Genomic DNA, 19,292 nt, shown 5'->3' with positions numbered 1-19,292 from the left:
CATCAGAGACAAAAATTCATCTACTCTCAACATTGCTACTGCCTCACAAATGAGATTGTTATAAACTTTTGAAGCAAATCTGTAATGTCTGCGATGACACTGAAAAGAAAAATCTTTCATTTAAAAACAAAACAAAACAAATCCCTCTTCTTATGGGTCATCTTTCAAATTAGCTTTTTGACCTGGCTACATCTAATGATTCAGCAACGCCTAGGCAGAGAGAAGCATTTGGCAGATAGCAAACATCCCTAGGGCCTACTCAGTTTGTAGTGGTTAAGAAGTTCAACTAGTAAGAACTGGGAGTGGGGTGGGGTGTTATTCATGTCCTTTATGCCTATTCTTTGACCTCCTGATGAAATCTAGCTTTTCTAACTATTCATTTATAATATGTGAAATGTAAAGCAGAAGAGATCAATGCTCTGGAAGGATCTGAAACTTTAGCTGGGCAATAATAGAATAATTTTTTTTTTTGAGATGGAGTCTTACTTTGTTGCCCAGGCTGGAATACAATGGTGCCACCTCGGCTCACTGCAACCTCCACCTTCCTGGGTTCAAGCAATTCTCATGCCTCAGCCTCCCGAGTAGCTGGGATTACAGGCGTGTGCACCACACCTGGCTAATTTTTGTATTTTTAGTAGAGACGGGGTTTTGCCATGTTGGCCAGGCTGGTCTCAAACTCTTGACCTCAAGTGTTCTGCCCACCTCGGCCTCTCAAAGTGCTAGGATTATAGGCATGAACCACCGTGCCCAGCCAAAACTTTTTTTTTTTAACTCACAAATTTACAATTAGAATACAACTTGGCATACTTGTAATTACTCTTAATTACTAGACTAGAAATAGAACTGAGTTCATTTAAGGTCACCAGGCATTTGTTGAACACCTACTTTGTGCTCGGCCTTGGGGATCCACAGGGATAAATCCAACTCTCTGAGATAGGAAACCAAGTCTAGAGCAATGTTTCTCATCCCTGGTTGCATATTAAAATCACCTGGGAGCTTTCAAAAATCCCAGTGCCCAGGCATGCTCCATAACAAATCAGTATTTAGGGGCTGAGACCCAGGCATTGGCATGTTTCCAACATGAGGCTAATTGTGAGAACCAGGGCTCTAGAATCTGGTGGGGAAGACACAAGATGAAACAAATAACAATACAGTGCGACCCCTGCACTGAAGGTGGCTTGTATAGGGTACCAAAGGATGGATGTTCTAAGTCTCTGAATATAGAGCAGGAGGAGCAATTAAACCGGACTGCAGCAGAGGGATAGGGGAACCCCCAGAAAGAAGGTGACCTGTAGGTGGGGCATGGTGGCTCATGACTATAATCCCAGCACTCTGGGAGGCCGAGGCAGGTGGATCTCTTGAGCCCAGGAGTTTGAGACCAGCCTGGGTAACATGGTGAGACGTGGTCTCTACAAAAAATTAGCCAGGCATGATGGTATGTGCCTATAGTCCCAGCTACTCAGGAGGCTGAGGCAGGAGGACCGCTTGAGCCCAGGAGGCGGTTTCTGAGCACAGTTACAGAGGAATGGCTTCTGCCAGCTTGAGGAGTTAGCAACTATTGCCATGGTCCTTCCCTTCTTCCTTCCAGACCTTGCCTGGTGCTACCATTCCTTGGAGCAGGTTTTCTCAACCTTGGCACTCTTGACTTCCAGCAGGCTGGATCATTCTTTGTTGTGGGGGTATCCTGTGCATTGTAAGGTGTTTAACAGCATCCCTGGCCTCTCTCTACCAGATGCCAGTAGCACCCTCCTCAGCGTAACAACCAAAAATGTCTCCAGACATGGCCAAATATCCCCTGGAGGGCAGAGTCTCCCCTGTTTGAGAACTACCGCCTTAGAATGAATTCTTTAACTGGATTCCTCTCATCCCAACTTCATGTGAAGCTCTGCCACTTTGAAGAAATGAAAGCATGGTTGGAGTGGGATTGGAGGAGAGGAAAGAGAGAATTTCCTAAGGGGGAGTTGTGAGGAGGGGAAGGCAGCGTTGGAGAGGGCCAGAGAGGGCAGACCAGGTCAGTGGGAGACGGGGTGAGGAAGAAATCAGAAGCACAAGGTCCCCAGGGTGAGTGGCCTGCCCCTCTCGAAAATTTTTGCCTGGGGCCAGCTCTCCCTCTGACCCTCTGCCAGAAGAAGCTGCCTGAGGCTGCAGTAGCCTAATGAATAACAAAATTGTCCAATCATAATTTATAACTCACTTTTGGCTAGAACTGACATAGCTCCTGTCTGGTTGGTTTCCCTTGTCATATAAATTATTTATTTTCTTGCCACATAGGACTCTCTTATTATACTCTCTATTTCTTCAAAGTGAACACCATAAGCAATGTATATACCATGTGCTTGATTTAATTGCTAAAATCTAACATGTTTTCAATTTAATATCACTAATGGTCTCCTTAATGTCAATTTCTCTCATTTTATTACAGACGCTCAGAGCTCAACAAAACCCTGCAAACCCTAAGTGAGGTAATCATAGTGCACCCTGTAGCTTGTTTATAATTATTGTTATGACCTGGGGGAAAGCATAGGGTTCTGCATTCCTGGGAGATATGTATTCAAATTCTCCCAAATTTGTTGTGTAAGAGAATGAATGGACTAGTTTTTTTATTCCAAAAATCAGAACTAGAAGCAATGGGTAGACATTACAAGGAGGTAGATTTTCCTTCATGTAACACCAAGAGTTTCTTAAAATATAAACTCCAAGAAAATGAGCTTCCTTGTGTAATAGTGACCTCACGGAGATTGTATGGCCTGAAGAGCGTTGATGATATGCCGGGAATCTGGTAGGAATGTGAAGTGGACAATCCCTAAGGGCTCTCGTGATTCTAAAATTCTGTGATTAGCCTTAGGTCTTCTTTTCTGATATTTCCAACTGCCCAAAGTAACATATATATGTATACATGTTTTTTGTTTTGTTTCAGACTTACTTTATAATGTGTGCTACAGCAGAGGCCCAAAGGTCAGTCATTTTTAATACTTTCATAAATATAATTTCTCCATTTATGAGAAATAAAGTATGAAGGAGTCTTAGTTAAATTGCAAATGCAAAGGGGGTCCTCTAAAATAAATACATATTAATGACATTTTGGATTTAAATATTTTTATTTTTCTAAACACTGATCACTCTGTCATATCTATCTTCTCATTTCTTTACAAAGTACAGAGAAGTGTGTAGTATCGGGCCATTTACCTCCGGTTCCACAAGGCTAAGGGTCATCAGTGTCCTTAGCCCCGAGGGCCACCAATATAACCAGGAAATGGCTCCCAGTGGTCCAGGCAGGGTGAAGGCCAGAACAAAAAGAGGGAATGTAACATGGAGCTTGGGAAAAGAAGGAAAGAGGGGGAAGGAAAAGATTGGAAAGAAAGAGAAAAGAACATGGCTGGGTGTGGTGGCTCATGCCTGTAATCCCAACACTTTGGGAGGCCGAGGTGGGCAGATCACTTGAAGTCAGGGGTTCGATTCCAACCTGGCCAACGTGGCAAAACCCCATCTCTACTAAAAATACAAAAATTAGCCAGGCATGGTGGCGGGCACCTGTAATCCCAGCTACTCAGGAGGCTGAGGCACAAGAATCACTTGAGCCTGGGAGGCAGAGGTTGCAGTGAGCCGAGATTGCGCCACTGCCCTCCAGCGTGGGTGACAGAGTGAGACTTTGTCTGAAAAAAAAATTTTTTTAAAGAGAAAAGAACAAATTAAGAAGCACATGCACACAGGGGTGGATCACAGCTTGTCCAACAATTATTTGGGGTTGCACAGATTATCATTTTGAATTCTGTCCATTGGCTATCCTGGCTGTGTAAACCGATGGCTTACAGGGCAATACACTTAGTATCTGAACCCCGAGCCTTCTGTGACAGTCAAAGTCCTAGAAAATGAGAGTTTCTACTCATTAAACTATTCATTGGTACAAATAAGGGCAATGAAATTGTATTCCCTGTCCACTGTACGTATTTAGTTCATTTCACTGACCTCTTTTCGTTATTGCAACATTAATTTTCTTTCACCTAAACCAAGGCTAAAGTAGAAAGAACAGAGAGAATGTCTTCAATTCTTAGCTATCTAATAATCTAGATAGAATTCCCAGAAAGATTTTTTTTTTTTTTTGAGATGAAGTCTCACTCTGTTGCCCTGGCTGGAGTGCAATGGCACGATCTCGGCTCACTGCAACTTCCACCTCCCAGGTTCAAGTGATTCTCCCTGCCCCAGCCTCCTGAGTAGCTGGGATTACAGGCACCCACCACCACACCCAGCTACTTTTTGTATTTTTAGTAGAGACAGGTTTTCAGCATGTTGGCCAGGCTGGTCTTAAAATCCTGGACTCAAGTGATCCACCTGCCTCGGCCTTCCGAAGTGCTGGGATTACAGGTGTGAGCCACCGCACCCGGCCCCAGAAAGATTTTGGATTTGAAAGGTCTTGATGTGGCTGGGTGCAGTGGCTCACACTTGTAATCCCAGCACTTTGGGAGGCTGAGGTGGGCAGATCACCTGAGGTCAGGTGTTTGAGACTAGACTGGCCAACATGGCAAAACCCCATCTCTAATGAAAATACAAAAATTAGTGGGGTGTGGTGATGCACGGCTGTAATCCCAGCTACTCAGGAGGCTGAGGGAGGAGAATCGCTTGAACCTGGGAGGCGGGGAGGTTGCAGTGAGCTGAGATCATGCCACTGCACTCCAACCTGGGCAAGAGAGCGAGACTCCATCTAAAACAAAAAAAGAAAAAAAGATCTTGATGTTCATCTAGACTGGTATGTGAAAGGGCACCCATGATGGAAACTCAGATGTTTATGGACACCAGGCAAGTGGCCAGCTAGTGTTTTGGGGGTGAGATTAAAGGTGTCAAGGTGCTTGCTTGTCTCTGCAACCAAGTTTCACCCCTGCCTGTTCATCGTGTAGACAGGCAAAATGAGCCAGCACCTATGTGTGGTCAGAGAGTCTCTGGTTTGCAACCTCTGTGAATGTGAACCTCCATAAATGTCTCTTAATATAAAGTCTTTTTGGGTAAAATTCAGACCGTGGTAAATGGGTATTTACAAGCTTATTGGGGTGACATCACAAGTTAACAGTATCAGTGTCCCCTTTCCTCACTCTAAGTTTGCAAAAGCAATTACAAATATGTAAGTAGGTTTCCCATTTAGTAACATTCTGGTTATGTATATTTCTCCTTACAGCACATTAAATTGTACATTCACAATAAAACTGAATAATACAATGAATGCATGTGCTGTAATAGCTGCTTTGGAAAGAGTAAAGATTCGACCAATGGGTAAGTTGTCTATTATTGCTGCATTAATCTTCATGTGGCTTTTAATGTGTTATTTTTCTAATTGAAAATGTAATTAATAAATTTACATATGTTACAGCTTTCTGTTTTGACTCCTTTGTCCTTGGGCAATTTCTCTCTCTTTTTTTTTTGAGGCAGAGTCTCAGTCTGTCACCAGGTTCAGTGACACAATCACGGCTCACTGCAGCCTCCACTTCCCGGATTCAGGTGATTCTCCCACCTTAGCCTCCCAAGTAGCTGGGACTACAGGCATGCACCACCACACCCAGCTAATTTTAACATTTTTAATAGAGATGACGTCTCCTTATGTTTCCCAGGTTGTTCTTGAACTCCTCGGCTCAAGTGATCCTCCTGCCTCGGCCTCCCAAAGTGCTGGGGATCATGAGCCACCACACCTGTCCATTGGGCAATTTTTAAAGAGCCCTAGAAGGTTATTTTTCCTGCTTGCTAATAAAGTTTTTTATTTTATTTTACTTTAAGTTCTGAGATACATGTGCAGAACGTGCAGGTTTGTTACATAGGTATACATGTGCCGTGGTGGTTTGCTGCACCTATCAACCCATCATCTAGGTTTTAAGCCCTACATGCATTAGGTGTTTGTCCTAATGCTCTCCCTCCCCGCTAATAAAGTTTTAATATGTCTTATTTGATAATATGATAAACCCTGTTGAGAAGGAGAATTCTTTTTGGAATGTTCAATGGATTGCTACTGGGATATGTCCACTTTTTAAATTGACAAGCAAAAATTGTGCATATTTGTGGTTTACAATGTGATGTTTTGATATACATCGCAGAATGGCTATATCAACTATTTAACATTTGCATTACCTCACATACCTATCATTTTTTGTGGTAAGAACATTTAAGGTCTACTCTCTAAGCACTTTTCAAGCATACAATACATTCTTATTAATTGTAGTCATCATGTTGTACAATAGATCTCTTTTATTCCTCCTGCGTAACTGAAATTTTGTGTCCTTTGTCCAACATCTCCCCAGTCCCTCTGCCTCTGACCCCCAGTAAACAGCATTTCACTCTCTGTTTCTATGAGTTTGACTTTTTAGATTCCACATCTGAGTGAGATCATGCGGTATTTGTCTTTCTGTGCCTGGCTTATTTCACTTAACATCATGTCCTCCAAGATGTGTTTCCTTGTGAATTCCTCTTAGGAGTTACTGAAGAGTGATTAGTGCTGCATGCATATAACCCCCCAAAAATCAATAAATATTTTTGAGCACTACTATGTATACAGTATATAATTGTCAATGCAACGGCGTCCAATCTATTTTATCACCTGTTTTAGACAATTGCTCTTTTAAATGCAGTGTAGGAACCGTGATACTTAATGGTTCTGAGCTGCCACCTTGCTTTGTTCTTGACCGTGCATTTTTCTTACTCCTTTTCCTTTTGTCTCTCCTAGAACACTGCTGCTGTTCTGTCAGGATACCCTGCCCTTCCTCCCCAGAAGAGTTGGAAAAGCTTCAGTGGTATGTAACAAACATGCTGACCCTTCTCCTTAAAAAAAAAAAAAAAAAAAAAATCACCATGCTAGCTAAGGAGTTTTAGAATTTTGGGAGTAAAGAAGGCTTTCAATTTTAGGGAAAATGCAGTTTTCTGCAGTATGAAGTTTCCACTTGGACCACTGCCTTAAACCAGTGGTTTGAAATCTTAGCTGCACATTAGAATCACCTGGGGAGCATTAAAAACACTGACTCCCAAGACTCACCAACTAAATGTTTTGTCATTTAAAAAACATGTTTGACGGTCTGATAGGTGAGAAATGGTAGCTCAGTGTTACTTTAATCAACATTTCCTTACTAAGGCAGAGTCTGAACATTTTTTCATATATTTGGGGGCTGTTTTGTATCTTTTTGTGAATTACATGTACATGTCTTTTCTGTATTTTTTCTAATTGATATCTGATCCATTATTTAAGAGTACTTTAGCCGGGCGCGGTGGCTTATGCCTGTAATCCCAGCACTTTGGGAGGCCAAGGTGGGCGGATCACGAGGTCAGGAGATCGAGACCATCCCGGCTAACACGGTGAAACCCCAGCTCTACTAAAAATACAAAAAAAAATTAGCCGGGCGTGGTGGCAGGTGCCTGTAGTCCCAGCTACTCAGGAGGCTGAGGCAGGAGAATGGCATGAACCTGGGAGGCGGAGCTTGCAGTGAGCCGAGGTTGCGCCACTGCTCTCCAGCCTGGGTGAAAGTGCAAGATTCCGTCTCAAAAAAAAAAAAAAAAAAAGTACTTCATATATTGTGCATATTAGCTCTTTATATGCATATCTATGGTATATGTTGCAAATATTTTCTCCCAGTATTTTAGTTGTCTTTTGACTTTATCATGTTTTTTGTCATGGAAATTTTGAAACAATTTTATGTAGTTAAATACGAAAAAGTTCATCTTTTCCCCAGTGATCTGAGATGTCACCTTTGTCATATACTAAATTTTGATAGACATTTGGGTCTAATTCTGGATGTTAGATGTTAACACTGGGTGACCAAGCTGCGTGGGAGGTATACAGAGCTGTTTGTATTGTTTTTATAGTATTTCTGTAAACCTAAAATTAGTTCCAATAAAAAGTTAAAACAAAATACTGATTCCCAGTCACCAGGCTCAGAGATTCTGATTTAATTGGCCTGGGATATAGCCTAGGCATTAAGGCCCTTCTGGACCAGGCAAGGTAGCTCACGCCTGTAATCTCAGCACTTTGGAAGGCCCAGGTAGGAGAACTGCTTGAGCTCAAGAGTTCAAGATCAGCCTGGGTGATATCTCATTTCTACTAAAAATTAAAACAAACAAACAAACAAACAAAAAACTGGGCATCGTGGCACGTGCCTGTAGTCTGAGGTGGGAGAATCACTTGAGCCCAGGAACTCAAGGCTGCAGTGAGCTATGTTCATGCCACTGCACTCCAGCCTGGGCGACAGAGCAACACGCTGTCTCAAAAAAAATAAAAATAAAAATAAAAATAAAAGCCCTGCTGGCGATTCTAATGTGCAACCAAAGTTGAGAATTGATGCCTTAAAATCATTGCTCCAATGGAGGGAAACTGGGAGATGGGTGCTCCAAAACAGCAAAAGACTCTGAAAGTCACACATGATGTGACCACAGGTGTATACATAGAAAAAAACAGGGAGGACAGGAATGAAAATGTTCACTGTGGTTCCCCATGAGTGACCTGCCTGCTGGCATTATGAGTTTTGTTTGTTTTTTTTTTTTTTTTTTTTTTACTTTTTCTTTTCTTTCTTACTTTGCAGCATTTTCTATATTCTTCTACAATCAGATAAAAATTGTATTTGGAAAAAAAGGACTTAAAAAAATCTGTGTAGCTTCTCAGATGGGAAGAGAAGGCTAAGTGTAGCCTGTCTGCCCTTTGTGGGCCAGATTTCTGGGATATACTAATATTAAAACGTTGGACCTTGAGGAACAGGTAAAAGTCTTTGGTTAAGGATTTGTAGCAGGATTTTCTGCAATAGAAAGTAAAGAGTAACATGCCCCATTCAGCTTCACATGCCCCATTAAGCTGGAGCATTGAGCCCCATTTTGGGGATAGAGTTTCTGGAAGCATTGGGATCGGATCAGAAGAGCATCCCTCTTTTGACGCAGCCCCACTGACCCCTAGTGGCTGCCCCTAGTGGTTAAGAAGAAGAAACAGGAATAGAAAAGGGGTCAGGATGTGAAACTGATGTCCCGTTAGGGCTCAGTCATTAACTAGCTGTGTATCCGTGTTCCAGAGCAGATGCTTTTTTACCTTCAGCGTCTCAGATCAAATGAAGAAGTGAGTTAGAGCTCTGTAAAATTAGGAAATGGACTGGATCAACACTTCTCAAATATCACCGTGCACATCCATCACTCAGGATCTTGTTAAAATGCAGATTCTGATCCAGTAAGGCCTGGGCCTGAAAGTCTGCATTTCTGACAAGCTCCTCAGGTGAAGCCAGTGTTGCTGGTTCATGGACCCCACTTTGAGCACCGAGGGTCTGTATAGAGACTGTAGAGCAGTGCTAGTGGTTCTCAATCCTGGCTGCATGTTGAAATCCTCTGGAGCGTTTTAAAAACATTGATGCAGCTGGGCATGGTGGCTCACGCCTGTAATCTCAGCACTTTGGGAGGCCGAGGTGGGAGGATTGCTTGAGGCCAGGAGTTCGTGACCAGCCAGGGCAACATAGTGAGACCCTGTCTCTACAAACAGTTTTTAAAAATTAGCCGGGCAGGGTGATGTACACCTGTAGTCCCAGCTGCTTGGGAGACTGAGGCAGGAGGGGTCACTTGAGCCTGGGGAGTGGAGGCTGCAGTGAGTCATGATCGTGTCACTGCATTCCAGCCTGGGTGATAAAGCAAGACCCTGTCTCTGAATGAATGAATGAATGAATGAATTTAAAAATACATCGATGGGTGGGGGGAGGGGGGAGGGATAGCATTGGGAGATATACCTAATGCTAGATGACGAGTTAGTGGGTGCAGCGCACCAGCATGGCACATGTATACATATGTAACTAACCTGCACATTGTGCACATGTACCCTAAAACTTAAAGTATAATAATAATAAATAAATAAATAATAAAAAATAAAAACAAAAATACATCGATGCCTGCCTCCCACCCTCAGAGACTGGTGTAGGATGTGGCCTGGGCTTCCCAGTTTTTAAAAACTCCTGGGTGGGGTGGTTCTAATGTGCAGCCAAGTTCGAGAACCACTGGGCTAGAATTAGATGCCCACCCAGGGTCTTTCTAATATGTTGGTTCTTAGGTTTAACTGTACATTAGAAATACCTGGGGTATTTTTAAAACATACTGATGTGTCAAGGTGGCCTTCTAGGGTGCTGGAAATGCTCTGTTTTGATCTAGGTGGTGATTATATATAAAATTCGTCAAGCTCTAAATCTAAGATTAGTACACTTTATGCAGGCTACACCGCAGTAAAGAAGCACATTAAAATGCCATGCATTAAAATGGGCACTGTGCCCACCGCCAGAGGTTCCAGGTCAGCTGGTTTGGAGTGGGAGCCCAGGCATCGGTGCCGAGGTACTCTGAGGGGTTCAGATGTACTGCTGGCATTGCCCACCACTGCTCTGCCGCTTCCCTGTGTGCCTCACAGTGGATGGAGGGCTCTGACTAGCATAAATGACAGGAGTAGAAGGCAACCTCTTCACAGTTGAGCCCAGTGAACGGGGCCTTCTGCAGGCCCCCAGATAAGCTGAAGAAAATTTAATGTATACTTTGCAAAGCACCTTTACCCCAACTTGGCCAGGTGGGTTGCTACAGTGTACAGTTTAGGGAATGGAGCCTGAGAGATGTTGGGTAAATTGTCCACAGGAGTAGTGAAAGCTGGAGCCCTAGTGAAGGTTGTTTGTTCGTTTGTTTGTTTGTTTCTGAGACAGAGTTTTGCTCTTGCACCCAGACTGGAGTGCAGTGGTACAATCTTGGCTCACTGCAACCTCCGCTACCCGGGTTCAAGTGATTCCCCTGCCTCAGCCTCCCGAGTAGCTGGGATTATAGGCACCCGCCACCACGCCTGGCTAATTTTTGTATTTTTAGTAGAGACAGGGTTTCGCCATGTTGGCCAGGCTGGTCGCAAACTCCTGACCACAGGTGATCCACTGCTTCGGTCTCCCAAAGTGTTGGGATTACAGGCGTGAGCCACCGTGCCCAGCCAAGTCTAGGCTTTTTGACTCATGACGTTTCTGACTGTCTGACACCCTTTATCCTCACTGCCCCGAACCTCAGGGGATGCAGGGAGGCCTGTGGCCAAGTGACCAGCCAGACTGGACCAAGCAGGCTTTTCTTTTTATAGATGTGACTTGCTTTAGGCCCCTTGACCTAATATTCCTCCCTCTTCTCACCCTAGAGAAGCTCTAAGAACACATTCTTGTTGGTGTTCTAAGTCTCCATCTGACACTAGATCGATCAGAGGCTTCCTTGAGTAAATATTCCCTGGGTAATAATTTGTTGCTCCTCCTCTAGTTGTTCCTCCCTAGATCTCTCAAGACTGATGGATCTTGTGCCAGAGAGTAGGTGAGGACTTCTCCACCTTTGATGCCCATGAAAATCACCAGAGAGTTTAGAAAATACATATGCCCCATCCCAAGACCAGCTGAATCAAACACAGAGGAGTGGGCCACAGAAATCTATATACACATATGTTTTAAAAAGTGTTCTGGGCCAGGCACAGTGGCTCACGCCTGTAGTCCCAGCACTTTGGGAGGCTGAGGCGGGCAGATCACCGGAGGTCAGGAGTTCGAGACCAGCCTGGCCAACATAGCAAAACCCCATCTCTACTAAAAATACAAAAAGTAGCCGGGCATGGTGGCAGGTGCCTGTAGTCCCAGCTACTCGGGAGGCTGAGGCAAGAGAATCACTTGAACCCAGGAGGCGGAGGTTGCAGTGACCCAAAATCACGCCACTGCACCCCAGCCTGGGTGACGAGTGAGACTGTCTCAAAAAAAAAAATGTTCTGGGTAGTTCTTATGCACAGCCAAGGTTGAGAACCACTGAGCTAAAGGAACCTTGAAGACACAGCTGCTGTAGACCACCTCTTTTGCCCCAGCTTGATTCATTGTTTTCATTCAACCAACATTTCTTGGTCAGTTACCATGGGTCAGCTACCACTATGCCAGGCTATAGCAGTGTAAAGTTGATTAAGACAGATTCCTAGTATATGAAAACCAGTTGGGTCACGAGACATTTCGCAGTTCCCCTCACCCGGGAGCACAGAGAAGATTCCCTCAATTGAGTGACCATGAGACACAGAGCCACAGAGCAGCAGTGAACTGGGGAGTCACAGAAGAGCATCTCTCCTTGCCCATTCCTCTCCCAGGAAGTAGGTGGTAGAAGTGGGCAGGGGCTGGGGGATAGTGGCAGGTGCACAGAGGGTGTGAAATGGCAGAGGCTGGAAGTGTCATGTCCCTGATGTAACTACGTCAACTTGACGGTGTCAGATGATTGCCAGAGGGGAAAGACTTGCCCCCTCTGTAGCTCATTCGTGTCTCACATGTATCTCTCTGATTTGTTCCTTTAGTGACCTGCAGGATCCCATTGTCTGTCTTGCTGACCATCCACGTGGCCCACCATTTTCTTCCAGCCAATCCATCCCAGTGGTGCCTCGGGCCACTGTGCTTTCCCAGGTCCCCAAAGCTACCTCTTTTGCTGAGCCTCCAGATTATTCACCTGTGACCCACAATGTTCCCTCTCCAATAGGGGAGATTCAACCCCTTTCACCCCAGCCTTCAGCTCCCATAGCTTCCAGCCCTGCCATTGACATGCCCCCACAGTCTGAAACGATCTCTTCCCCTATGCCCCAAACCCATGTCTCCGGCACCCCACCTCCTGTGAAAGCCTCATTTTCCTCTCCCACCGTGTCTGCCCCTGTGAATGTCAACACTACCAGCGCACCTCCTGTCCAGACAGGTAAATGTCACTTGAACAGCGGCCAATCTGCCAATCAAGACATCTATGATAAGACCATGTTGAGCCTTTCTTTGTATGATGTTCGCTTGATTTCTAGAGCTTTCCTTTCGGGATTCTAACGTTCTAATGACTTACATGGTTGCATAAGAGTCATTGTGTTGAGGTGGCACATCTAATTTAATCAATATCTAATTTAATCATTCCTCTCTTCTGAAACCATTAAGTTTATTCTACTTTTTAGCTCCCAGGTATCGGTATCTTTCATGCAGTTGTCACTTTGCTTCTTGGCTGTGGCTGAGTTCCGTTGTTTTGACCAAGATAATGGAGAAATAGCTCTAAAGGGCAAGCACAGATCTCATTTGATGGAGTTGGAGATTTTCTAGGTTTCTTTCTCCTACAAAAGTTGGTTGGAACACTGTTTTCAACACCCTGAAGAGTAAACTTTTGATCTATTAAACATAGCAGCTCAGCTTAGAAGACAAAAGAAAAAATTGGCAGGTCTGAAAATCAGTCAGTCACAGAGTGACACAGCTGGGACTGAGCCAAGGTAGTGGTAGGAGGGGAGAAACACTGTGAAGACCCAGGCTTGGGTCCGCACGGGCCCTCGCAGACAGTGTAATCTGGAACAAGCTCCTCCTGCCTCCGCCTGTTCTATGCGAGGATCAAAATCATCACACTAACTGCATGAGGCTGAGAATGAAGGTGTACGTGAGAATGCTGTGGAAACCGCCAAGGCCTCCAGGGTCCAAAGTGGGCTTAGTGGTACAGAGATAAAGGCAAGAGGGAAAGAAGCTGAGAGAAATCTGGATACACTGAAGTTCCAGTTCCATGAGTAAGAGGCAGGTCTTCCTCTAGAATTTGGAGGATGGGGGAGGCAAAGCCAAGTTTTTGGTGACATTAGATTGATTTTGGTACCCACCTCCTCCACCCTGGTGCCAGCATCACCAAGAGATAAGGAGCTTCTGCCAAATGACTTCATATTTCTTCAAATTTGCACTGCTCTCTCTTCAATAAAGTTTTTTAAATTGTTTCTTTTTTTTTTTTTTTTGGTAGCTTTGGGGTCTTGCTATGTTGCCTAGGCTGGTTTTAAACTCCTGGGCTCAAGTGATCCTCCCACCTCAACCTCCCAAAGCATTGGGATTATAGGTGTGAACCATTGTGCCCAGCCAATAATTTTTTATAAATGTAAATATTTTCAGCCAAATTAGAAAAGCATTGGGGCTGTAGTCAAAGGAAGGTCCAATGGCTGATGAAGAATAAAGTAAAATTGAAGTTCATTAGCATGGGCCTAAGATGCCCACCTTCCCAAAGCTAATTCCCAGTGATCCCTAGACTCAGCCTAACAGGCTACACAAAACACTATCAAGGTGGCCTCTGGTGCCTATGTATTCCTGGGGCAACAAGAAGCAAAGTGACATATTCATAAAAGATACAGATTGAGGTGTTACCCAGGAGCTAAAAATTAGAATAAACGTAATGGTTGCAGAAGACAGGAATGATTAAATAAGATATGCTACTGTAACACAATGACTATTATGCGACCATGTAAGTCATTAGAACAGAAACAGAAATATACAGAAACTTGGGGGCATTTTCAAGTCTTGATGTGAGGTGAAAATAGCCCAACAACAAATAGTTTGCACACCATGTTTATAACAGTGTAAATACACATGCGTAAAGATTTGACGGGAATAGGCAAAATAATAGGATGTTAAGTGGTGAAATTAAGAGTTGTCTGTTGTTAAAGACAGGTTTGTATCATTGTTTCCCTATTAAAAATCAGACTTACAGGTGATAGTCCAGCTTTCATAATATTCTTTTTTGTTTTGAGAGAGAGAGAGAGTCTCACTCTGTCACCCAGGCTGGAGTGCAGTGGCGCAATTTCGGCTCACCGCAACCTCTGCCTCCTGGGTTCAAGTGATTCTTGTGCCTCAGCCTCCTGAGTAACTGGGACTACAGGCACATGCCACCACACCTGGCTAATTTTTTAAATATTTTTAGTAGAGACAGGGTTCCCCCATGTTGGCCAGGCTGGTCTAGAACTCCTGACCTCAGGTGATCCACCTGCCTCAGCCTCCCAAAGTGCTGGGATTAGAGGCGCGAGCCACGGTGCCCAGCCCATAATATTCTCTTTTTCACAAAAGAGCTTCCAGCAATCCACATAAAATCCTGTACACATGATACAAATTAAATACAAGTATACTTGTGCTTATATGAGTATATACTAAATACACTGATGTGCTTTATATTTTTTAGTTAGATTTATTGAAGTAAAATTTGCATACAGTAAAATGTATCCAATTTTATGGATAAATCAAATTTTTGCAGTTCTGTGCAGCTAGAAACACCCACAGTCACGTAACCACCATCATAATCAAGATACTAAGTTTCCCACTACTCCCAAAGTTCCCTTGTGTCCCTTCGAAGTCAAAACCTATCCCCTCACCCCCAGCCCCTGGCCACCACTGATCTGTTTCCATACAGGTTTTTGGATATTTCTAGAATATCATATGAAGAGACTCACTTAGTATGTGGCCTTCTGAGTTTGGCTTCTTTCACTTAGCATAATGTATTGGAAAACTGGAGATCCACCCATGCCATTGCGTGTATTTAGAGTTAATTCCTTTTTATTGCTGAATAATATTTCACTGTATGGAGGTACCATAGTTTATTGATCCATTCTCCAGTTGATGGACATTCGGGTTGTTTCTAGTTTGGGACTATTATGAAAAAGGCCACTATAAACATTCATGAACAAGTCTTCCTGAGACATATGTCCGTATTTATCTGGGGCAAATACCCAGGAGTGAGTTTGCCATATCACAGGGTCTATGTACGTTTATCTTTATTAGTGGGTGTTCCATCGTGTGTTCATAACACGATTTGGCTCTTTGATATAGACATCGTCAACACCAGCAGTATTTCTGATCTTGAGAACCAAGTGTTGCAGATGGAGAAGGCTCTGTCCTTGGGCAGCCTGGAGCCTAACCTCGCAGGAGAAATGATCAACCAAGTCAGCAGACTCCTTCATTCCCCGCCCGACATGCTGGCCCCTCTGGCTCAAAGGTACGACTTAGCAAACTGAAGTGGTGGTAAGAGGGGACCCTCCAAAGATAAAGATGCTGCTCACATGATTAATATCACCAAGTCTTTTACTCCCAAGTACCAGGTACATCATGGTTTCTCAGGTTGCTACTCTATATTCTGCTTAGAATGAGGAGACAGATGGGACTGCCAAATCTACACTACCAACCTTGAGGCCAGACATTGTGGCTCACGCCTATAATCCCACCACTCTGGGAGGCTGAGGTGGGCGGATCGCTTGAGGTCAGGGGTTTGAGACCAGCCTGGCTAACATGGTGAAACCCTGTCTCTACTAAAAATACAAAGATTAGCCAGGCATGGTGATGCGTGCCTGTAGTCCCAGCTACTCAGGAGGCTGAGGCAGGAGAATCACTTGAACCCAGGAGGTGGAGGTTGCAGTGAGCCAAGATGGCACCACTCCAGCCTGGGAGGCAGAGTGAGACTCTGTCTCAAAAAAACAAAAACAAAAACAAAAACAAGGCCGGGCGCTATGGCTCACGCCTGTAATCCCAACATTTTGGGAGGCCGAGGCGTGTGGATCACGAGGTCAGGAGATCGAGACCATCCTGGCCAACATGGTGAAACCCCGTCTCTACTAAAATACAAAAAATTAGCTGGGTGTGGTGGTGTGCATCTGTAGTCCCAGCTACTTGAGAGGCTGAGGTAGTAGAATTGCTTGAACCCAGGAGGCAGAGGTTGCAGTGAGCCGAGATCACGCCACTGCACCCCAGCCTGGCAACAGAGCGAGACTCCGTCTCAAAATAAATAAATAAATAAATAATAAACTGCCAACCTTTCTTTACAGATTGCTGAAAGTAGTGGATGACATTGGCCTACAGCTGAACTTTTCAAACACGACTATAAGTCTAACCTCCCCTTCTTTGGCTCTGGCTGTGATCAGAGTGAATGCCAGTAGTTTCAACACAACTACCTTTGTGGCCCAAGACCCTGCAAATCTTCAGGTACATCATAATTGATGGCAGAAAAAAACATTCTCTTGTGTGTGATTGTAGTCCCCATTGTATTTCATGATTGAGGCAATTACTGCTTATAGTCAGGGGTGATATTCAAAATATTTGGCATCTAGAACAGTGAGGCACCATAGAATCAAGCCGGGTGCCATGGCTCACACCTGTAATCCCAGCACTTTGGGAGGCCAAGGCAAGTGGATCACTGGAGGTCGGGAGTTCAAGACCAGCCTGGACAACATGGTGAAACCCCATCTCTACTAAAAATACAAAAATTAGCCAGGCGTGGTGGCATCCACTTGTAATCCCAACTACTCAGGAGGCTGAGGCAGGAGAATTGCTTGAACTCGGGAGGCAGAGGTTGCAGTGAGCCAAGATTGCACCACTGCACTCCAGCCTGAGCGACAGAGTAATATTCCGTCTCAAAAAAAAAAAAAAGACGTTGGTCTTGGCTGGTACAGGATGTCAGAGGTCCCCCTTACACCTTGCGTTAACCCTTTAGCAGCTGAATTTTGGAATGTGGCATGGGTGGTATCCAGCAGAGGGTTCTAGGCAATTGGGAGAGTAGGCAGGGGTGTCAGCTACTTAACATCACATTTCGATATTATAACAAGTGTTAGAACTGCACTGCTGTATATAGTGGTGCTGAGTATCATTCCTGTTTCTAGTGTTTTCTGTCCACCTATTTAGAGGGATTGGGGGCTACAAACACCCAAGGAAACCAAGTCTCGCTTTTTAATTTTCATAGTCTTCCCTTTACAAGTGTACTGCACGTGGTTCTATGAGGACTTGACTCTAACTGGTCACTAACTTGGTGTGTCTGCTGCTACAGTCTCCCTGGGGTCTGCAGTCATCTTGCACTTTTCAACTATTTCTTTGCATCCTTAAAATGTTTCCTTTCCTTCTTGGAGGCCTCCTCTCCTTATTACACTTCCTTTTTTTTCTTTTTTTTTGAGATGGAGTCTCGCTCTGTCACCCAGGGTTGAGTGCATTGGTGCGATCTTGGCTCACTGCAGCCTCCGCCTCCCGGGTTCAAGATACTCCCCTGCCTCAGTCTCCCAGGTAGCTAGGATTACAGGCGCCTGCCACCACACCCGGCTAATTTTTGTATTTTTAGTAGCGACAGGGCTGCGCCATGTTGGCCAGGCTGGTCTCAAACTCCTGACCTCAGGTGATCCTCCCGACTCGGCCTCCCAAAGTGTTGGGATTACAGGCGTGAGCCGCCGTGCCCAGCCTATACTTCCTTTCTTTAATTTAGTAGCAACCAGAGGAATAGAAGTAGAAGCTATTTTGCATAGAGATGCCGCAGGTCAGGTCCTTACAGAACCCTGCGTTTTAATTATTAGGCTGGTGCAAAAGTAATTGTGGTTTTTATCTTTTTAAAAAAAAAAAAAAAAATGGCACATACTGCAATTACTTTTGCACCAACTTAATAGGTGTGTTTTCCATCTCATTATACTAGCTCCAGACATTTATTCTTATCTTCCACTTGATTTTCAGGTTTCTCTGGAAACCCAAGCTCCTGAGAACAGTATTGGCACAATTACTCTTCCTTCATCGCTGATGAATAATTTACCAGCTAATGACATGGAGCTAGCTTCCAGGGTTCAGTTCAATTTTTTTGAAACACCTGCTTTGTTTCAGGTAAAACTGCTGCTCACTGCTTTTGGCTTGGGTTTTATTTGGAGATGAGGGCATTTCATTTCTTTTAGTGCTCGAATATTCTTAAGGCTGCCGTAAGTCAAATGAATTGCCGAAATGCTGCAGTTCATTTTTAAATGCAGCCTAATGATACTGGTGATGATAAATAACAGTAACTGACAGTTACATAGTATTTATATTTACCAATTGCCAAGCACTATCCTAAGCAGTTACAAATGTTAACTCTAATCCTCTCAACAACCCTGAGAGGAAGGAACTATTATTATCCCATTTTACAGATGAAGCCATGGAGGCGCAGAGAGAGGTTAAGTGACTTGCTTGGGGACACACGGCTTAAATGGCTTAATGCTATGTTCCCTTTAAAGATTCACAAAATCCTGTTGTGTCAATCTGTGCACTTTAGCTCAGTATTTAGAGCATTGTATCGTAGAACAAGCTCTGTTTCTCTGATTGTGATCCCTTGGGAAAGTCACTTTCCTCCTTGTCCCTCAATTTCTGACGTATATTGTAAGATAAACAATGTGGACTGAATATTCCTTAGTGTTCCTTCTAGCTCTAAAACTCTGATAATATCTCATTTACCCTTGCCATCTTGGTGTGCCAGGATCCTTCCCTGGAGAACCTCTCTCTGATCAGCTACGTCATATCATCGAGTGTTGCAAACCTGACCGTCAGGAACTTGACAAGAAACGTGACAGTCACATTAAAGCACATCAACCCGAGCCAGGTGGGGAGAGGCCAGTGCCGTCTGTTCATTGACCAGGAACACCTTGTACAAACTATGCTTGTAAGGCATGGCGGGCAAAAGGCAGATCAGGCAGAAAGAACCTTCAGCTCAGCTGGAGTAGTTTGCAGGACTAGAATCACATCTCTCCATTGGATTTT

General features: G+C 44.1%; 1 protein-coding gene across 12 annotated transcripts in view; it reads left to right on the top strand.

Moving 5' to 3' along the window:
* The window catches only part of ADGRG2 (adhesion G protein-coupled receptor G2), a 136,944-nt gene that overhangs the window by 99,577 nt on the left and 18,075 nt on the right, over positions 1–19,292 (top strand). For 10 of the 12 annotated variants that reach the window (XM_055106772.2, XM_055106773.2, XM_024927213.4 and 7 more), the window contains 9 exons: positions 2,423–2,462; positions 2,918–2,955; positions 5,168–5,262; positions 6,701–6,767; positions 12,305–12,693; positions 15,594–15,759; positions 16,583–16,739; positions 18,246–18,389; positions 19,012–19,134. In XM_055106772.2, the coding sequence (XP_054962747.1) occupies positions 2,423–2,462; positions 2,918–2,955; positions 5,168–5,262; positions 6,701–6,767; positions 12,305–12,693; positions 15,594–15,759; positions 16,583–16,739; positions 18,246–18,389; positions 19,012–19,134 (1,219 nt within the window). The remainder of the gene's footprint in view (positions 1–2,422; positions 2,463–2,917; positions 2,956–5,167; positions 5,263–6,700; positions 6,768–12,304; positions 12,694–15,593; positions 15,760–16,582; positions 16,740–18,245; positions 18,390–19,011; positions 19,135–19,292) is intronic. The other 2 variants (XM_063601886.1, XM_063601885.1) reach the window with 1 other exon arrangement.

This window comes from Pan paniscus, chromosome X (assembly GCF_029289425.2).
Source record: "Pan paniscus chromosome X, NHGRI_mPanPan1-v2.0_pri, whole genome shotgun sequence".
In the NCBI taxonomy this organism is placed as follows: Eukaryota; Metazoa; Chordata; class Mammalia; order Primates; family Hominidae; genus Pan; species Pan paniscus.
This window is presented reverse-complemented; position numbering and strand designations above follow the sequence as displayed.